Below are 16,606 nucleotides of genomic sequence, written 5' to 3' on the forward strand. Positions count from 1 at the left end.
GTATGTGGCTTGGCTGCGATTTAATTTTTCATAGAGAGAGTGCAGAGGCTCTGCAAGCACTTAAGTGCGGAGGGGATAGGGATGGGGTTGTGGGGTGCAGGGTTAGAGCAACCTGTTTGGACCCCCCTCCACCCGCCTCCTCAATCCTCTGGCTGATCCTGGAACAGTAGTGTGTGGTTCGGGTTTGTCTCTTGTTCCTTTTTCTCATGGTGTCCTTTCTGCACCAGCAAGATCAGAGAGCCTGCGTGCAATTTTAATCAGTACGGGGAGCGGGGAATAGATAGAGGGGCAGAGAGAGAAAGGGGGTGGGGGGGATTGATCGCCACAGAGAGAGAGAGAGAGAGAGAGTGTGTGTGTGTGTGTGAGAGACAGATAGAGAGGCATAGAAACGAGAGGGAGGGGGGTTTGGGAACGAACAGAGCGTATATGCCGTGCAGCGGGTCTCAGCGTCAGACGGCATATGGCAGCCCTGCAGAGCTCTCCGAAAGGACTCTGTCAATGAAAACTGACGGGAAAAAGCAAGTCAGACAGGAAAGAAAGCTGGAAACGGTGAGTGGACACGATGCACAGCTGAACTGAGCGCATAAGATGTCTTTAAGGTGATTCCCAGCTGCAGGCGTGGAGGCGATGCGCTACCGATGGCTTTCTGGAGGAGCACTATGTCATCTGGATGTTTTGCTTTGTGAGCGCTGAATGCAGCTGCCGCTGTGACTGAACGTTCCCAGATCAGGGATGCAGCAATCCTTGCCCCCGAGCACAAGACCCTTAGGAACGTCTGCAAGAGGAACGGAGCGACCGGAGCAGGGGGCTGGGCTGCAACAAGAGGGACCGTGCCATCAACAGGGCTTTCTCAAGGGGTTATCTGTCCATTGCTGGAGCTCACCTTATTTCTGTTGGATCAAGGCTTGGCTGTTCCTCGTTTTGATGGCGCACTCCGTTCTGGTATGTTAACCCGGTGAGGTGCATCTAGGACCAGAAGTCCTTGGATTACCGTGACTAGAAGGCTGCCCGATTGGGGCCGAAGGATCATTAGGAACGCTTTCTAGAGGAACGAAGCCACCAGAGCAGGGGAACCAAGAGCTTTATTTTCCATTGTTTCCACTGGATCAAGACTTGGGTTTACTTCATTCCGATGGTGCCCTCCGTTCGGGTATGTTAGCACGGCGAGGTGCATTTAAGATTGGACGGACCAGGAGTACTTGGATTACCAGAACTCTACCAGATCAGGGAGTGCTTGGGGAAGTGGTCCGACCGGTGGAGGGAGGAGTTCTTCATCCACAACTTATCAACGGGAAGGGTGGAATGGGGAAACATGCCGTGAAGATCTTTCAAAGGACGAGCTGGCATCTGGTGTTGAAGAACTGGCATTGTGGTGGACTGTTGATCAATGAGTCGAGCTGCTTGGCTCGAGGGTCCATGACTCTATTGTAATGAACTCGTTGGCATTAATCTCCAACCGCTCCTGCTAAATGGTTTTACTTCCAATTTCGAAGACAGGTCTGTTTTATCGAACTTTGTGTTGAGAAATGTTTGTTGCATAGCCACGGAGCATGTTGGTAAAGCAGTGCGCACTTTCTGCCAAACTTCCTAGTAGTTTCTTGTAGATCTCTATATATTTTGCTGCAAGCCAAAAGCTCTTGTTGAACTTTTATTATACTCCTGTTGGAGCAACGTGCTGATGACCCTCAGCACTGTTGTTTAACTCAGAAAAGTTGCTTCGTTTGCTCTCTTTTTTGAAGAGCAACGCCAAATTGTCCCGATTAACTGACTCCCTTACTTGACAGTCTTCTTTAAAGGACTACCTGCCAAGGTCTACCTCCATACCCCATTCAGCCTTGGCCCTCATCTCCACCACAGTGAGGGCTTTTGGAGGATTCTCCATCACTAGTTTAGTCTGTAAATCTAGGGGCCCTGCGTCTAGCGGAGGCCCGTCGCTCAAGCCTGGACACTGCCTTGCTGTTGCTGCTGCTGCCCTCAGCTCTGCTGGCCAAAGATGATGTGGCAGTGCCACATCTCGGCCTCCGAGTGCCGCTGCTACAGACTAAACGGTTTTTCGCTGCTCAAACGCCATCCTTTATCGGCAGATGCAGCTGGGAGCCGCGTGCTGGAGCAGTCGGTGGGGGAGTGGCTGGAACACGTGGGCTTTCCTCAGTACGAGAGCAAACTGGTGCTCAATGGCTTCGACGAGCTGCGCTACATGGTGAGTGGCTTTTGTGCTCTGGATTGATTGACACAGCAGGTTGGTCGGAGATGTGGTGAGTTTCTGTATTTCCAACATGAAAAGACCCTAAATAGGATTCAGTTCATTGAACACTTTCATTTATGTCTATATTTTTTTGCAAGTAAAAAAGGAAAAACAGAGACAGTTGAGGTCAGAATTATTCGCCCCCCTGTTTATTATTTTCCCCATTTTCTGTTTAACGGAGGGTTTTTTCAAAACATTTCTAAGCATAATCATTTTAATAACTCATCTCTGATAACTGATTTATTTGATCTTTGCCATGATGACAGTACATAATATTTTACTAGATATTTTTCAAGACACTTCTATACAGCTTAAACGGACAGTTAAAGGCTTAACTAGGTTAATTAGGTTAACTAGGCAGGTTAGGGTAATTAGACAAGTTATTACATAACGATGGTTTGTTCTTTTGACTATCGAAAAAAATTCGCTTAAAGGGGCTAATAATTTTGTCCTTAAAATGGTGTTTAAAAAATTTAAAACTGCTTTTATTCTAGCCTAAATAAAACAAATATGACTTTCTCCAGAAGAAAAAATATTATCAGACATACTGTGAAAATTTCCTTCCTCTGTTAAACAATATTTGGGACATATTTAAAAAAGAAAAAAAATTCAATGGGGGGGGGGGGAGGGGGGGGGGGGGGGCTAATAATTCTGACTTCAACTGTATAAACAGTTTAAGCTGTTTTATTGTAGATTTATTTGATCTGGATTCTCTTGTTTCATGTTAAAACTGAACAGTTTTATTTGTAGATATGTAATACAAGTAAAAACAAAGGAGAAACAGACATAAAGATTTTAAGCTGTTTTTATAGTGTTCTCATTGTAGGTTTCTTGTGTTCAGTTTTATTTGGATTCTCCGATTCATATTAAAACACAACATTTCATATTGGAATTATTCATTCATTCATTCTTTTTCTTTTCAGCTTAGTCCCTTTATTAATCAGGGTTCGCCACAGTGGAATGAACCGTCAACATATCCAGCATATGTTTTACGCAGCAGATGCCCTTCCATCTGCAACCCATCACTGGGAAACATCCATACACACTCATTCACACACATACACTAAGGACAATTTAGCCTACACAATTCACCTGTTTTTGAACTTGTGGGGAATCCGGAGCACCCAGAGGAAACCAACGCGAACAGGGAGAACATGCAAACTCCACACAGAAACGCCAACTAAGTCGGAGCTCGAACCAGCAAGCTGTGAGGCGATTGTGCTACCCACTGCGCCACCGTGCTGCCCATATTTAAGTTGTTTATTTTAAATAAAAGTTTCAGTCATTCAAAATACAAGGCAAAGACATGAAATGGCAGTGTTGTCTTGCAGTTTGACATGCTATAAGCCATTTTAAGCACTTAAAATCTTTTCACCTTTAATGAGATGCTGTTCAATAGTAGAAACTATAAAAGTGTAAATTTTTATGAATGTGCATGTTTATATTTGCAGCTTATTTCGCTATATACAGCTATAAATGTGTATAAACAGGTTAAAAAAATAATGAAGAGACCCTTTGGAAATTTTCAGTTTCTCAATTAACCGTATTTGTAGCTGACTAAAACAGATTTTTTGTTTTATACTGTAAACTATTGATGAAACTTCTTCCTAACTTCAAACAGAAATGTTGAAATCTTCGGTATAAAAAAAACAGTAAAAAAAACAGTTTAAACTTTCTGAAAGGCTTAAAGATTCATATTTTGTAATTTCACATCAATTAAAACACAACAAATTTAACAGTTCACACTTAGATATTGTTTGGCAAATGTCAGCAGGTTCGGCATGCTGTCCCGGGAGAGAACCGTGAGCTTGGAAATAATTGAGCCCAGGGCTCCCACCTGGTCGATTGAGCATGTAAAGGGAGTACAAGGTCAGGTAGTTTTCGAGAGCTCCCTGTAGTAAAGAAAGATAGGTGGAGATGGGGTGGATGGAGGGTTTCTTCAGAAAACGAAGATAAAGGAGTATTTTTAGCTGGGCTACTTATAGTGAGTTTGGATTAATTGGTCAAGTCAATGGATCTAATTGGCTAACTATTAATTGTAGATGAGAAATCAGCACCTTGTCAATCATACCGGTGTCCGGTATGACACCGGTATGACATACTCCTCTCAAACTTAGTTTGCTAAAAACATTTATTATTATGACCAATTGTCATTTCCAGAAAATAAGTGGTCTAAGTTACAATATTTTAATTAGAAATTGGGGCAGCACGGTGGCGCAGTGGGTAACACAATCGCCTCACAGCAAGAAGGTTGCTGGTTTGAGCCCCGACTAAGTCAGTTGGCATTTCTGTGTGGAGTTTGCATGTTCTTCCCATGTTGGCGTGGGTTTCCTCCGGGTGCTCTGGTTTCCCCCACAAGTCCAAATACATGTGGTATAGGTGAACTGGGTAGGCTAAATTTTCCATAGTGTATGTGTGTGGATGAGTGTGTATGATGGTCCCCAGTGATGGGTTGCAGCTGAAAGGGCATCCGCTATGTATAACATATGATAATATAAAACATATGTAACATATGGATAAGTTGGCGGTTCATTCCGCTGTGGTCAAACCTGGGTCTCTGGTGTGGAGACCGGTGTGTAAACCACCGAGCCACAGTGGGAGTTGTGTTGGACCCAAACGAAAGCAATCCAAGAGGAAATCCAGAAAACAATGATTTATTTTTGGTATATTTTGGTATATATTCATGGTCAACTTAGATTCTTCTAAAAAATAAGGTAGCAAAACAGACAACTTAGGTTCTTTTCAGAATGAGGTTTTACAAAATATTCTAACAGTATTGACCTTATTCTAACATGCGGAAGTGCGCCTGTTTTCGCGATTGTCTTAGAACTTACGTTTCAGTCGCCTATGGGAGAAATGACTAGGAATAATAAACGGCAAAAAACGGTCAAACTACTTGCTCTACAAACAAATGTTTGCATGACTATACAGACCAAGTAGAATAATATAACAAGGAAATATCAAATTGCAACATCAAACAGCGAAACGAGCAGTTTTTAATGTCTAAAAATGAATGGAAGTGAATGAGACCAGAAGTCTCGTGCCAAAAAGATTCAAATGGCAGCGACCGCTCGTCTGCGAAGAATAAGGTCAATAATAAACATGTAAAGAAAACTCCACGAGGGGGGAAAACACAAGACAATAAAGCTGCGGTCACACTGGGCTTTTCCTCTCATAGACTTCCATTGATACGCACGCGAATGGGTCAGACCGGAAACGTGGGGTCATGCGTTGTTTCGCAGTTTCCTGCGGTGCAAAGTTTAAGCTTGGTGAACTCTGACCTGCGAAATCGCATCACTTGACTGCGTGAGACCAATCGAGGGTCAAAACATGACCACTCTGGACAGAAATTTAAAACATGGAGCAATCGCTCGCTTTTTTTAATGTCTAATAATCTTGTTTAATCCCGCCCCTTCTTGCAGCGCCGTACGATAGAATTTCGCACACACAAACTGTAGTGTGACCGTAGCTTAAGGCAGCCAGCAACAAGGAAAATACTAGATGTAGCTGGGAACGCTAGGCAAGTTCACCAGGGATGACTCAAAAACCAAGTGAGGAACACAGACAAATTGACAACTTAAATACACTGACTGGAACAAGTCACAGGTGATCAAAATTAAGTAAACAAGAAGACACGAGGAAGCACAAAGGCAGAGGGGAACACGGGGACCTCTAGGGGAATGGAGACAAAGTGCAGGATGTAAAATATCTTATATTCCAAAACCGAAATATAAGTGACCCCTGAATAATAAAGGGACTAAGCTGAGAAGAAAACGAATGAATGATCATTAGAAATCTCGAAGAAATGTAAGATAGAAACAATGCAAATACTCAAACTGTTTTTGGTCTCTTCTTTGCAAGACACTGACTAAATGTTTTCACTGGGTACTGGGTGTCCCTGAAACAGTTATAACAAACTACCACTGCTGTTACTTTCATGCTGTTCTTGTCGATTTAAGTAAGGCACAAATGTGTGTGTGCATATGTTCAGGGGAGTAACGTGATGGAAGACGAGGACCTTCACGAAATTGGCATCACCGATCCAGGCCACAGAAAGAAAATCCTTCATGCAGCAAAAAGCCTTCCAAAGGTACCATGTTTCAGTCCCCAAACAGTATTCGGATACTACATGTCAAACCAAGTGGCTTTTATTTTTAAAGCACTCTCTTTAACCTCACATTTGATCCACTTAAAATGACCTTGGGACCAGCTGGTTAAAAGTAATAGCAAATGTCCCAGAGAAAAGCTTCTTTGTTAATATTTTGTAATCTAATGCAATCACTTTCTGACATTTTAAGTGTGGCTTAAGTGTCCAGATGTCTTTCTTGGCTTTCCTCAAAGTGAATTATAAATGCTATGCAATGCAATTTATTTTGCGATGGCGTTTTACTGCTGTTGCAGGTGAAAGCTCTGGGATGTGACGGCAGCACCTCTCTGTACTCTTGGCTGGAAAGTCTTGGACTCGGAGAGTATCTGCACAACTTCTTGTCTAGCGGGTACCGCACGCTGGAATGTGTGAAGAATCTGTGGGAACTCGAAATTGTTAATGTAAAAACGCTATTAATGCTGGTCTTTTTACCAGGGAGTAGATGCATAACGTGTACACTGACCATCATTTCTATGTGCAGGTGTTAAAAATTGGCCTTCTTGGTCACAGAAAAAGGATCATAGCCTCGATAGCAGAGCGACCGTATGAAGAAGCACCTTCGAAAACAAACCGTTTTTCCCAGCTTAAGGTGATAAAAAAGTCTGTGCATTTATTATTTTGTTATTTATTAGTAAGTATATTTAACAGGTGCTATATAAAACTGCAAAATGTTCAAGTAGCTAATGCACCACATATAGGCTTCTAGCCAAAGACTAATAATTTGCAGGCTTAGTCCCTGTTTACTTTGGGGGGAAAAATGCTTTTCTTGGTAGTTTCTTGTTCAAATATAAATTTTTTTAATCAAGCATTTTGTAGACAAGTAAAAAAAAATTATATATTGTCTCGTTTTCAGAAATAATGTGTGAAAATTAGGTGAGTTTTTCCTTAAAACAAGCTAAGGAATCTGTCAATTAGGGTAAGCAAGCTAATATTTTAGCTTGTTTTAAGGAAAGACTCACTTGATTTTGACTTCTTATTTCTTAAAATATGACTTTTTTTTTTACTTGTCTATAAAAAATGCTTCTTGATTAGATTTTTTTGATATTTGAACTTAAAACAAGACAAAAACTCAAAGTAAGAAAAGCATTTTTTTGCAGTTTAGGATATTTCTACAATAATATAAATCTTTATATTTTAAATATTAAATCAATACAAATAGCAATACATTAAAAAAGGCAACTGCTTTACAATCACTGTTCACAATGTCACGGACAGGTCTTAAACCTGGGTCTCTGGTATGGAGACCGGTCTGTAAACCACGGAGCCACAGGGGGGGTTGTGTTGGACCCAAATGAAAGCAATCCAAGAGGAAATCCAGAAAACAATGATTTATTTTTGGTATATTTTGGTATATATTTATGGTCAACTTAGATTCTTCTCAAAAATGAGGTAGCAAAACAGACAACTTAGGTTCTTTTCAGAATGAGGTTTTACAAAATATTCTAACAGTATAATAAACATGTAAAGAAAACTCCATGAGGGGAGAAAACACAAAACAATAAAGCTGCGATCACACTGGGCTTTTCCTCTCATGGACTTCCATTCATTCGCACGCGAATGGGTCATGCGTTAAGTTTCGCAGGTTGCTGCGGTGCAAAAGCATTTTGCATAAACAAGCATTAAGTAAACAAGAAGACACGAGGAAGAACAAAGGCAGAGGGGAACACGGGGACCTCTAGGGGAATGGAGACAAAGTGCAGGATGGTGACACACAAGCCTGATTTTGTTTTGTATTATTCTCAGGGTGTGCGCTGGGTCTTGAAAAGTCTTAAAATGTCTTATATTCCAAAACCTAAATTTTAGGCCTTAAAAAAAATCTTAAATTCAGTGACATATTGTGTTGTAGGTCCTAAATAGTTTTAAACAGGTCTTAATTTTTCTCTGTCCAAGTGAAGCTACTCAATTTGGGCCGACATCCATCCAATGACCAACAATGCATTTCAATAAAACCTTCTTTTTGGTTACACTTTATTTTGATGGTCCATTTGAGTATTAGTAGACTGTCTGCTTAATATCTGCTGATACTGCTCCTTTAACAGGCATTGAACTGACTATAACAAACTTTGCAAGTACTTGTCAACTTACACTAACCCTAACCTAACAGTCTACTAATAATATATTGAGAATTAGTTGGCATGTATATACAATGTAACTTAATTTCAACAAACAGACCATCAAAATAAGTGTGACCTGAGTTCTTTTATTGCAAAGAGATACAGCTCTAAACAGCTGTTAGATATTTTTACAACAAATTACCTAAATTAATTTCCCTAATCAGAGAAAAAAAAACTAAAAACAATGACATGATTACTCATGGTAATAGCGGGCCATTAGAAAAAAATCTTAACTCTGTATAAGTCTGAAATTTCATTCTTTATGGTCTTAAAAGGGTCTTAAAAAGTCTTAATTTGACTTGATGAAGCCTGCAGAAGCCCTGTATTCTGCCTAAAATACAGTTTCCACACCTGATGCCGCTGTTCAGACTTTGTATTTTAACCCATTTGTCAGGCTTTTGTCCTCAAACTGCTCCTGTGTCTTCAACTAGCTTCTTACACATCTCATCCAAAGCTTTCTGTTGTGTTTTGAAGTGATTTTTTTTTCTTTTGTAGCTGTGAAATAACTGAAATCATTCAGCGTAGTGATATGAAGCTGTAATGTGCTCAAAACCTGCTGGAACTACTTTAGTTGTGCGTTTATCTGAAAATAACGGCATGCCTTAGAACAGGGGTGGCCAACCCTGTTCCTGGAGAGCCACCTTCCTGCAGATTTCAGTTGCAACCCATATCAAACACACCTGCCTGTAATTATTACGTGGTGTTCAGGTCCTAATTAATTGGTTCAGGTGTGTTTGATATGGGTAGCAACTGAAATCTGCAGGAAGGTGGCTCTCCAGGAACAGGGTTGGCCACCCCTGCCTTAGAATGTTCATCAGCCAATCAGAATCAAGCATTTAACAGTCCTGTAGTATAAAAGAAAAACATATTCAATAATGAATTTCAATATATACAGTTGAAGTCAGAATTATTAGACCCCCTGTATGTTTTTTTTTTCCGAATTTCTGTTTCTGTTTCTAAACATAATAGTTTTATTAACTCATTTCTAATAACTAATTTATTTTATCTTTGCCATGATGACAGTAAATAATATTTTACTAGACATATTTCAAGACACTTCTATACAGCTTAAAGTGACATTTAAAGGCTTAACTAGGTTAATTAGTTTAACTAGGCAGGTTAGGGTAATTAGGCAAGTTATTGTATAACGATGGTTTGTTCTGTAGACTATTGAAAACAAATATTGCTTAAAGGGGCTAATAATACGCCTGTCAATCTCACGTTCCATCCTTCCCTCGTGAATAGAAGCTCAAGATACTTGAACTCCTCCACCCGGGGTAAGGACTTTCCACCAACCTGGTGGTTTGCCATCTCTGGATTGGTGCAGCGGCAGCAGTAATGTGGTCAGTGTACCAGTCCATTGTGGTAAAGAAGAAGCTGAGCCAAAAGGCAAAGCTCTCGATTTACCAATCAATCTACGTTCCTTCTCTCTTCTTTGGTCATGGGCTTTGGGTCATGACCGAAAGGACAAGATCTCGGATACAAGCAGCTGAAATGAGTTTCTTTCGCAGGGTGGCAGGGCGCACCCTTATAGATAGGGTGAGGAGCTCTGATACCCGGGAGGAGCTCGGAGTAGAGCCGCTGCTCCTCTACATTGAGAGAAGCCAGCTGAGATAGCTCGGGCATCTGTTTCTGATGTCTCCTGCACGCCTGCCTAGGGGAGGCCTCGGGGAAGGCCCAGGAAACGTTGGAGGGACTATGTCTCGTGGTTGACCTGGGAACGCCTGGGGATCCCCCCGGAGGAGCTGGAGAAAGTGTCTGGGGTTCTCTCCTATGACTGCTGCCCCCGTGACCTGGCCCCGGAAAAGCAGTTGAAAATGAATTAATGAATGAATGAAAGGGGCTAATAATTTTGACCTTAAAATGGTTTTAAAAAATTCAAAACTGCTTTTATTCCTGCCAAAATAAAACAAACATGACTTCCTCCAGAGGAAAAAATATTATGAGACATACTGGGAAAAATTCCTTGCTCTGTTAAACATAATTTGGGGAATACTTAAAAAATAAATAATAATAATAATAATAATAATAATAATAATATTTTGACTTAACTGTACATGAAAATATATAGCAAGCAACAAAGATACAAATATGCATGCAAATAAAAAAAGACAGTGTAGTGTTTGTATATAGTATAGTATAGTATAGTATAGTATAGTATAGTATAGTATAGTATAGTATAGTATAGTATAGTAAAGAATGGTAAATTTGCATATAATTTGCATATAATATAGTAAAGAAAAGTATTTGTGCTTATCAGATTCAGGACCTGCTGTCTCAGAATGCATCACCGCTCAGCTATATGGATCCATACACCAGTCGCTCCATGGACATGTTACTTCCGCTCGGAGAGGCAGGCAGGAAGAGCAGAGCTTTGGATCAGGACGGCAGTATCTCCCTTCGCTCCTTCGGTGAAAGGTCACGCTCACATGTGAGTACATCTGTGACTAAAATCACTGTGATTATAATAACTTCTTTCAAGCTGCATGAATCACAAGTGAGTCATTCTCTGATTCACACTGTAAACCATGTGTAAGCACTTCTGCATTGCAGAGGAAAAATAACATTCTGAAATTTGAATATATTTATGCACTGATGTATTAAAGTAATAATAATAATGTTTTTTCTTCTGAAGTGCATCAAATTATGCCCCTTTTTACAAGATGCAAAATAAGTCTCTGAGTGTGTTTGTGAAGTTTCAACTCGAAATACCCTGAAAATAATGTTGTATAACTCTCTGACCCTTAAGGCTTTGATCCTAATTTTGGCATTTTAGTGACTGTCGCTTTAAATTCAAATGAGATTGTGCTCTTTTAAAAAGAGGGTGGAGCTACAAATGCCTGTGTGTCAGCATAGTGACAGATTCAAAAACAAGACTAACATCCTATTCAAATGAGGGAGAGATGGTCTGATGACACGTACAAAGGGAGAATGTCAATCAAACTGTTTCTGCAGACTGTTTTTATCAAGAGTGATTATCTATCATTAAATTAATACATTTTACCAGCTGGTTATACTCAAAGACTGCTGCCACACAACTGTGTTTAAACCCCTTATGAAAGAGATTTTTGCACAATCACCGCTAGGGCGGCACGATTAATTGTTTTATTATCCTGATAATTTTATTTGTGGCCCATGATCAATAATTAAATATCATCACTATTTTACATTATAAATACCAAGCCGTTATTTTAATGTGTGGAGTTTACGGATTGTACCGCATCACAAGCATGCGGTGACTGTGTCCAGATTGCAAGGGATTTTTGTAATGAATGCAATGTTGATCAGGTAGCCTTTGCTCCTTTGAATGAGTATGTATGGATGTTTCCCAGTGATAGGTTGCAGCAAAATATTATATTATATTATATTATATTATATTATATTATATTATATTATATTATATTATATTATATTATATTGTATCGTATCGTATCGTATCGTATCGTATCGTATCGTATCATATCATATCATATCATATCATATCATATTATATTATATTATATTATATTATATTATATTATATTGTATTGTATTATATTATATTATATTATATTATATTATATTATATTATATCATATTATATTATATTATATTATATTATATTATATTGTATTATATTATATTAAATTTTGTTATATTATATTATATTAAATTTTGTTATATTATATTATATTATATTATATTATATTTTGTTATATTATATTATATTAAATTTTGTTATATTATATTATATTATATTATATTATATTATATTATATTATATTATATCATATTATATTATATTATATTATATTATATTATATTATATTATATTATATTATATTATATTATATTATATCATATTATATTATATTATATTATATTATATTGTATTATATTATATTAAATTTTGTTATATTATATTATATTATATTAAATTTTGTTATATTATATTATATTATATTATATTATATTATATTATATTATATTATATTTTGTTATATTATATTATATTAAATTTTGTTATATTATATTATATTATATTATATTATATTATATTATATTATATTATATTATATTATATTATATTATATTGTATTATATTATATAAAATTTTGTTATATTATATTATATAAAATTTTGTGATATTATATTATATTATATTATATTATATTTTGTTATATTATATTTTGTTATATTATATTATATTATATTATTTTATATTATATTATATTATATTATATTATATTATATTATATTATATTATATTGTATTATTTTATTTTATATTATATTATATTATATTATATTATATTATATTATATCATATTATATTATATTATATTATATTATATTATATTATATTATATTATATTATATTATATTATATTATATTGTATTATATTATATAAAATTTTGTTATATTATATTATATTAAATTTTGTGATATTATATTATATTATATTATATTTTGTTATATTATATTTTGTTATTTTATATTATATTATATTATATTATATTATATTATATTATATTATATTATATTATATTATATTATATTATATTATATTATATTGTATTATTTTATTTTATATTATATTATATTATATTATATTATATTATATTATATTATATTATATTATATTATATTATATTATATTATATTATATTATATTATATTATATTATATTATATTATTTTATTAATCATTTCAGGTCATGTTTTGTGTCTGTAGTTCTCCTTTATATACTAAATAACAACTTTCCATGAAACACATTTTAGTACTTCCTAGTAATTACAGGAATTTCTCTCGAGAAAATTTGTTGCAATTGCTATGACATTTTTTATAGGGAATTTATTTTTATACTCATTTAAAAGCGGATGTCTGTTACCATGGGGCACAGTCACACCTCTGAACGCCACAGAACATGAATAATTGATACCGTTTTTAAATAAGGCAATTTTTTAAATAATTTAAACTCGTTATGCTTTGAAATTTATGGAGGGACAATACAAAAATGCTGCAAATACCATGAAAAGAGTCTCCACTTTGAACATAGTCATATGGTATTTTGTATTTTCTATATTTTTTTTCATGCAGTTAAAGTCAAAATTACTAACCCGCCTGTGAATTTTTTTTCCTTTTTCAAATATTTCCCAAATTATGTTTAACAGAGCAAGGGAATTTTTCACATTATTTCCTATAATTTTTTTTCTTCTGGAGAAAGTCTTATTTTGTTTTATTTCGGGTAGAATAAAGGCAGATTAAAAATTTTAAATCTATTTTAAGGTCAATATTATTAGCCCCCTTAAGCAATATTGTTTTCAATAGTCTACTGAACAAACCATTGTTACACGGCAACTTGCCTAATTACCCTAACCTAATCTAATAAACCTAGTTAAGCCTTTAAATGTCACTTTAAGCTGTATAGAAGTGTATTGAAAAATATCTAGTCAAATATTATTTACTGGCATCATAGCAAAGATAAAATAAATCAGGTATTAGAGATGAGTTATTAAAACTATTATGTTTAGAAATGTGCTGAAATTTTTTTTCTCCCTATTAACCTGAAATTGGGGACAAAAAAATTAACAGGGGGGCTATTAATTCTGACTTCAACTGTATATACTGCATTTTCTGTGTGTGTTTGAGACTGATTTGTTGTGTTTTTCTTTAGGATCGTCATGCAGATCGACACTCACGTCAGAATCGCCCTACCAGCCAATCTCACACATACACCACTGTCTCCGCCTGGCACCATCATCCTGAGAAGCTTATCACCGAATCCTGCGTTTATGAGGCCAGAGTAAGTCTGCTCTACACTGTAAAGCAAAAAAGGATCAGTTGGCATTTCTGTGTGGAGTGTGCATGTTCTCCCTGTGTTGTTGTGGGTTTCCTCCGGGTGCTCCAGTTTAATAAATAGCAAATGCTCTTTGGTGTGACGCAACTGACTCTTAAAGGGAATGGAAGATGAGACTCTGATTGCTTTATTCTCAAAACACACCTGTAACTCATTAAGAGAATAAGCTCAGGCCTGTTAAACCATGCACTGCAGCGCAAAGCGGATTTTACAGAGTGGACACACCCTTAATGCTTTTGCACCCTGCGCTTTGCACTTTGCTCCTGGATATTAAAAAAGAGCCCAATGTCTCGAAAAAGCTTTTTGATTTAAGAATGTTTAGATATTTGGACTAGAAACAAGACAAATATTGTAAGGTAGAAAAGTATTTTAGCTATATTTATTTATGCTTAAAGAGATGCTTCACCCAAAAACTAAACATTTGCTCAATATTTACACACCCTAAAGTGGTGTCAAACCTTTTTTTCTGACACCAAAAACACATAAGAAGGTATTTTGAAAAATGTTGAAACCTGTAATTAGCCCCTTTCACACAGTGATACCGGTAAATATCCGGAAAATTTCCGGAACGACTTTACCGGTATATTCAAAAAAGCGCTGTTCACACAGGCGAGGACGTTACGGAAATTTTCCGGAAAAGAGCATTCACACATCCATTCCAAAATACCGGTAAATTCTGACATCATTCACCACAAATGAGCTTTAAACGGCTGCGCTTGTATTTGTAAACATTTGACTAAATTACAGACTCTGTGGATGATCAATATTGTGAACAACTTTCGCAGGATCACTTTCACATGTCGAGATGTTCATAATATGTGCGTGTGCAGGCGCTCACAGGCGCACGCAAAGCTTGAAGGTAAACAAACAACGGCTTATCATAAGCATCTCATTGATGATTATTTACACAGTTGGCATAAAGAAAAACATATAAACGTGATCTGACTAACTTCTAGCAGCTAAATGTGTCTGGAAAAATATTCAAAGACTTTTATCCTCACAAACCGCGTGGACGTAAATGCGTCTGACTGTTGTGATTGGCTAAAGCAGACGCCTCACGTCAGCACGTTCTAGACGTGCACGCGCTTATTACGGGAATCTTCCTTCTGCATTCACACAGCGCAGCATTCCGGCAAATTGCCGGTAATGTTACAACTTCTCTTTCCGGAAAATAGCCAGAACGAATTTACCGGTATTTTCAATAAGGACCTGTTCACACATACAACCTTTCCGGAAAATTGCTGTATGTGTGAAAGGGGCTATTGACTTCCTTAGTATAAATACTATAGAAGTCAATGGTTACTGGCTTTTAGCATTTTTCAAAATATCTTCTTTTGCTTTTAACAGACTTCTTAGTCTTTAACAGACAAGTTGTGACATATTTTTCAGTTTTGGGTGAACTATGATATTGTGTTGTTTCAGCTTATAGTAAATAAGAAGTTTGAACAAACAGGAAACATCATTTTTTGAGTGTATATAACTAGGGAGCTAATTGAGACGCACCCATTGTTTATGTGTAATGCACCTCAGTTTTGGCAGAACATGAGCACTAACCAGTACAGCTCAAACCCTGAAAGGACTGTCAAAAGGACTGTGATTCAGGTCATGAAGATCAAAACCAGAGGAAGTCTAGATTTAAATAAATAAAACATCCATTAATGAGCGGCGCATTAAAAATTAAAGTGCTCTTTTGAACCATCATTGTTATTTTTAAAAATGTGAGTCATGGGATGAAATTGAGAAAGTACTATGCAGCAACGTAGCTGTACGTTTATATATTTATAATGTTACAAAATGTTTCTAGATGCCTGGAGGGATGAATGGAAATGAAGGATGGATGGATGGATGGATGGATGGATGGATGGATGGATGGATGGATGGATGGACGGACGGATGGACAGATGGATAGATGGATCATTGATAAGATTGGATGGATGGATGAAAATATTAGATGGATGGATGGATGGATGGATGGACGGATGGACAGATGGATAGATGGATCATTGATAAGATTGGATGGATGGATGAAAATATTAGATGGATGGATGGATGGATGGATGGATGGATGGACGGACGGATGGACAGATGGATAGATGGATCATTGATAATATTGGATGGATGGATGAAAATATTAGATGGATGGATGGATGGATGGATGGACGGATGGACAGATGGATAGATGGATCATTGATAATATTGGATGGATGGATGAAAATATTGGATGGATGGATGGATGGAGAGATGGACGGATGGATGGGTGG

At 36.7% G+C, this 16,606-nt stretch overlaps 1 protein-coding gene across 9 annotated transcripts in view; it reads left to right on the forward strand.

Annotated features, from left to right (window-relative positions):
- anks1ab (ankyrin repeat and sterile alpha motif domain containing 1Ab) overlaps positions 1–16,606 on the forward strand; it is an 80,482-nt gene that overhangs the window by 43,401 nt on the left and 20,475 nt on the right. For 8 of the 9 annotated variants that reach the window (XM_073954740.1, XM_073954739.1, XM_073954742.1 and 5 more), the window contains 6 exons: positions 2,085–2,200; positions 6,237–6,335; positions 6,647–6,793; positions 6,874–6,981; positions 10,767–10,937; positions 14,163–14,291. In XM_073954740.1, the coding sequence (XP_073810841.1) occupies positions 2,085–2,200; positions 6,237–6,335; positions 6,647–6,793; positions 6,874–6,981; positions 10,767–10,937; positions 14,163–14,291 (770 nt within the window). Of the gene's footprint in view, positions 1–451; positions 2,201–6,236; positions 6,336–6,646; positions 6,794–6,873; positions 6,982–10,766; positions 10,938–14,162; positions 14,292–16,606 lie in introns of those variants that run through there. The other variant, XM_073954743.1, reaches the window with a different exon arrangement.

Source organism: Danio rerio, chromosome 6 (assembly GCF_049306965.1).
Source record: "Danio rerio strain Tuebingen ecotype United States chromosome 6, GRCz12tu, whole genome shotgun sequence".
Classification (NCBI taxonomy): domain Eukaryota; kingdom Metazoa; phylum Chordata; class Actinopteri; order Cypriniformes; family Danionidae; genus Danio; species Danio rerio.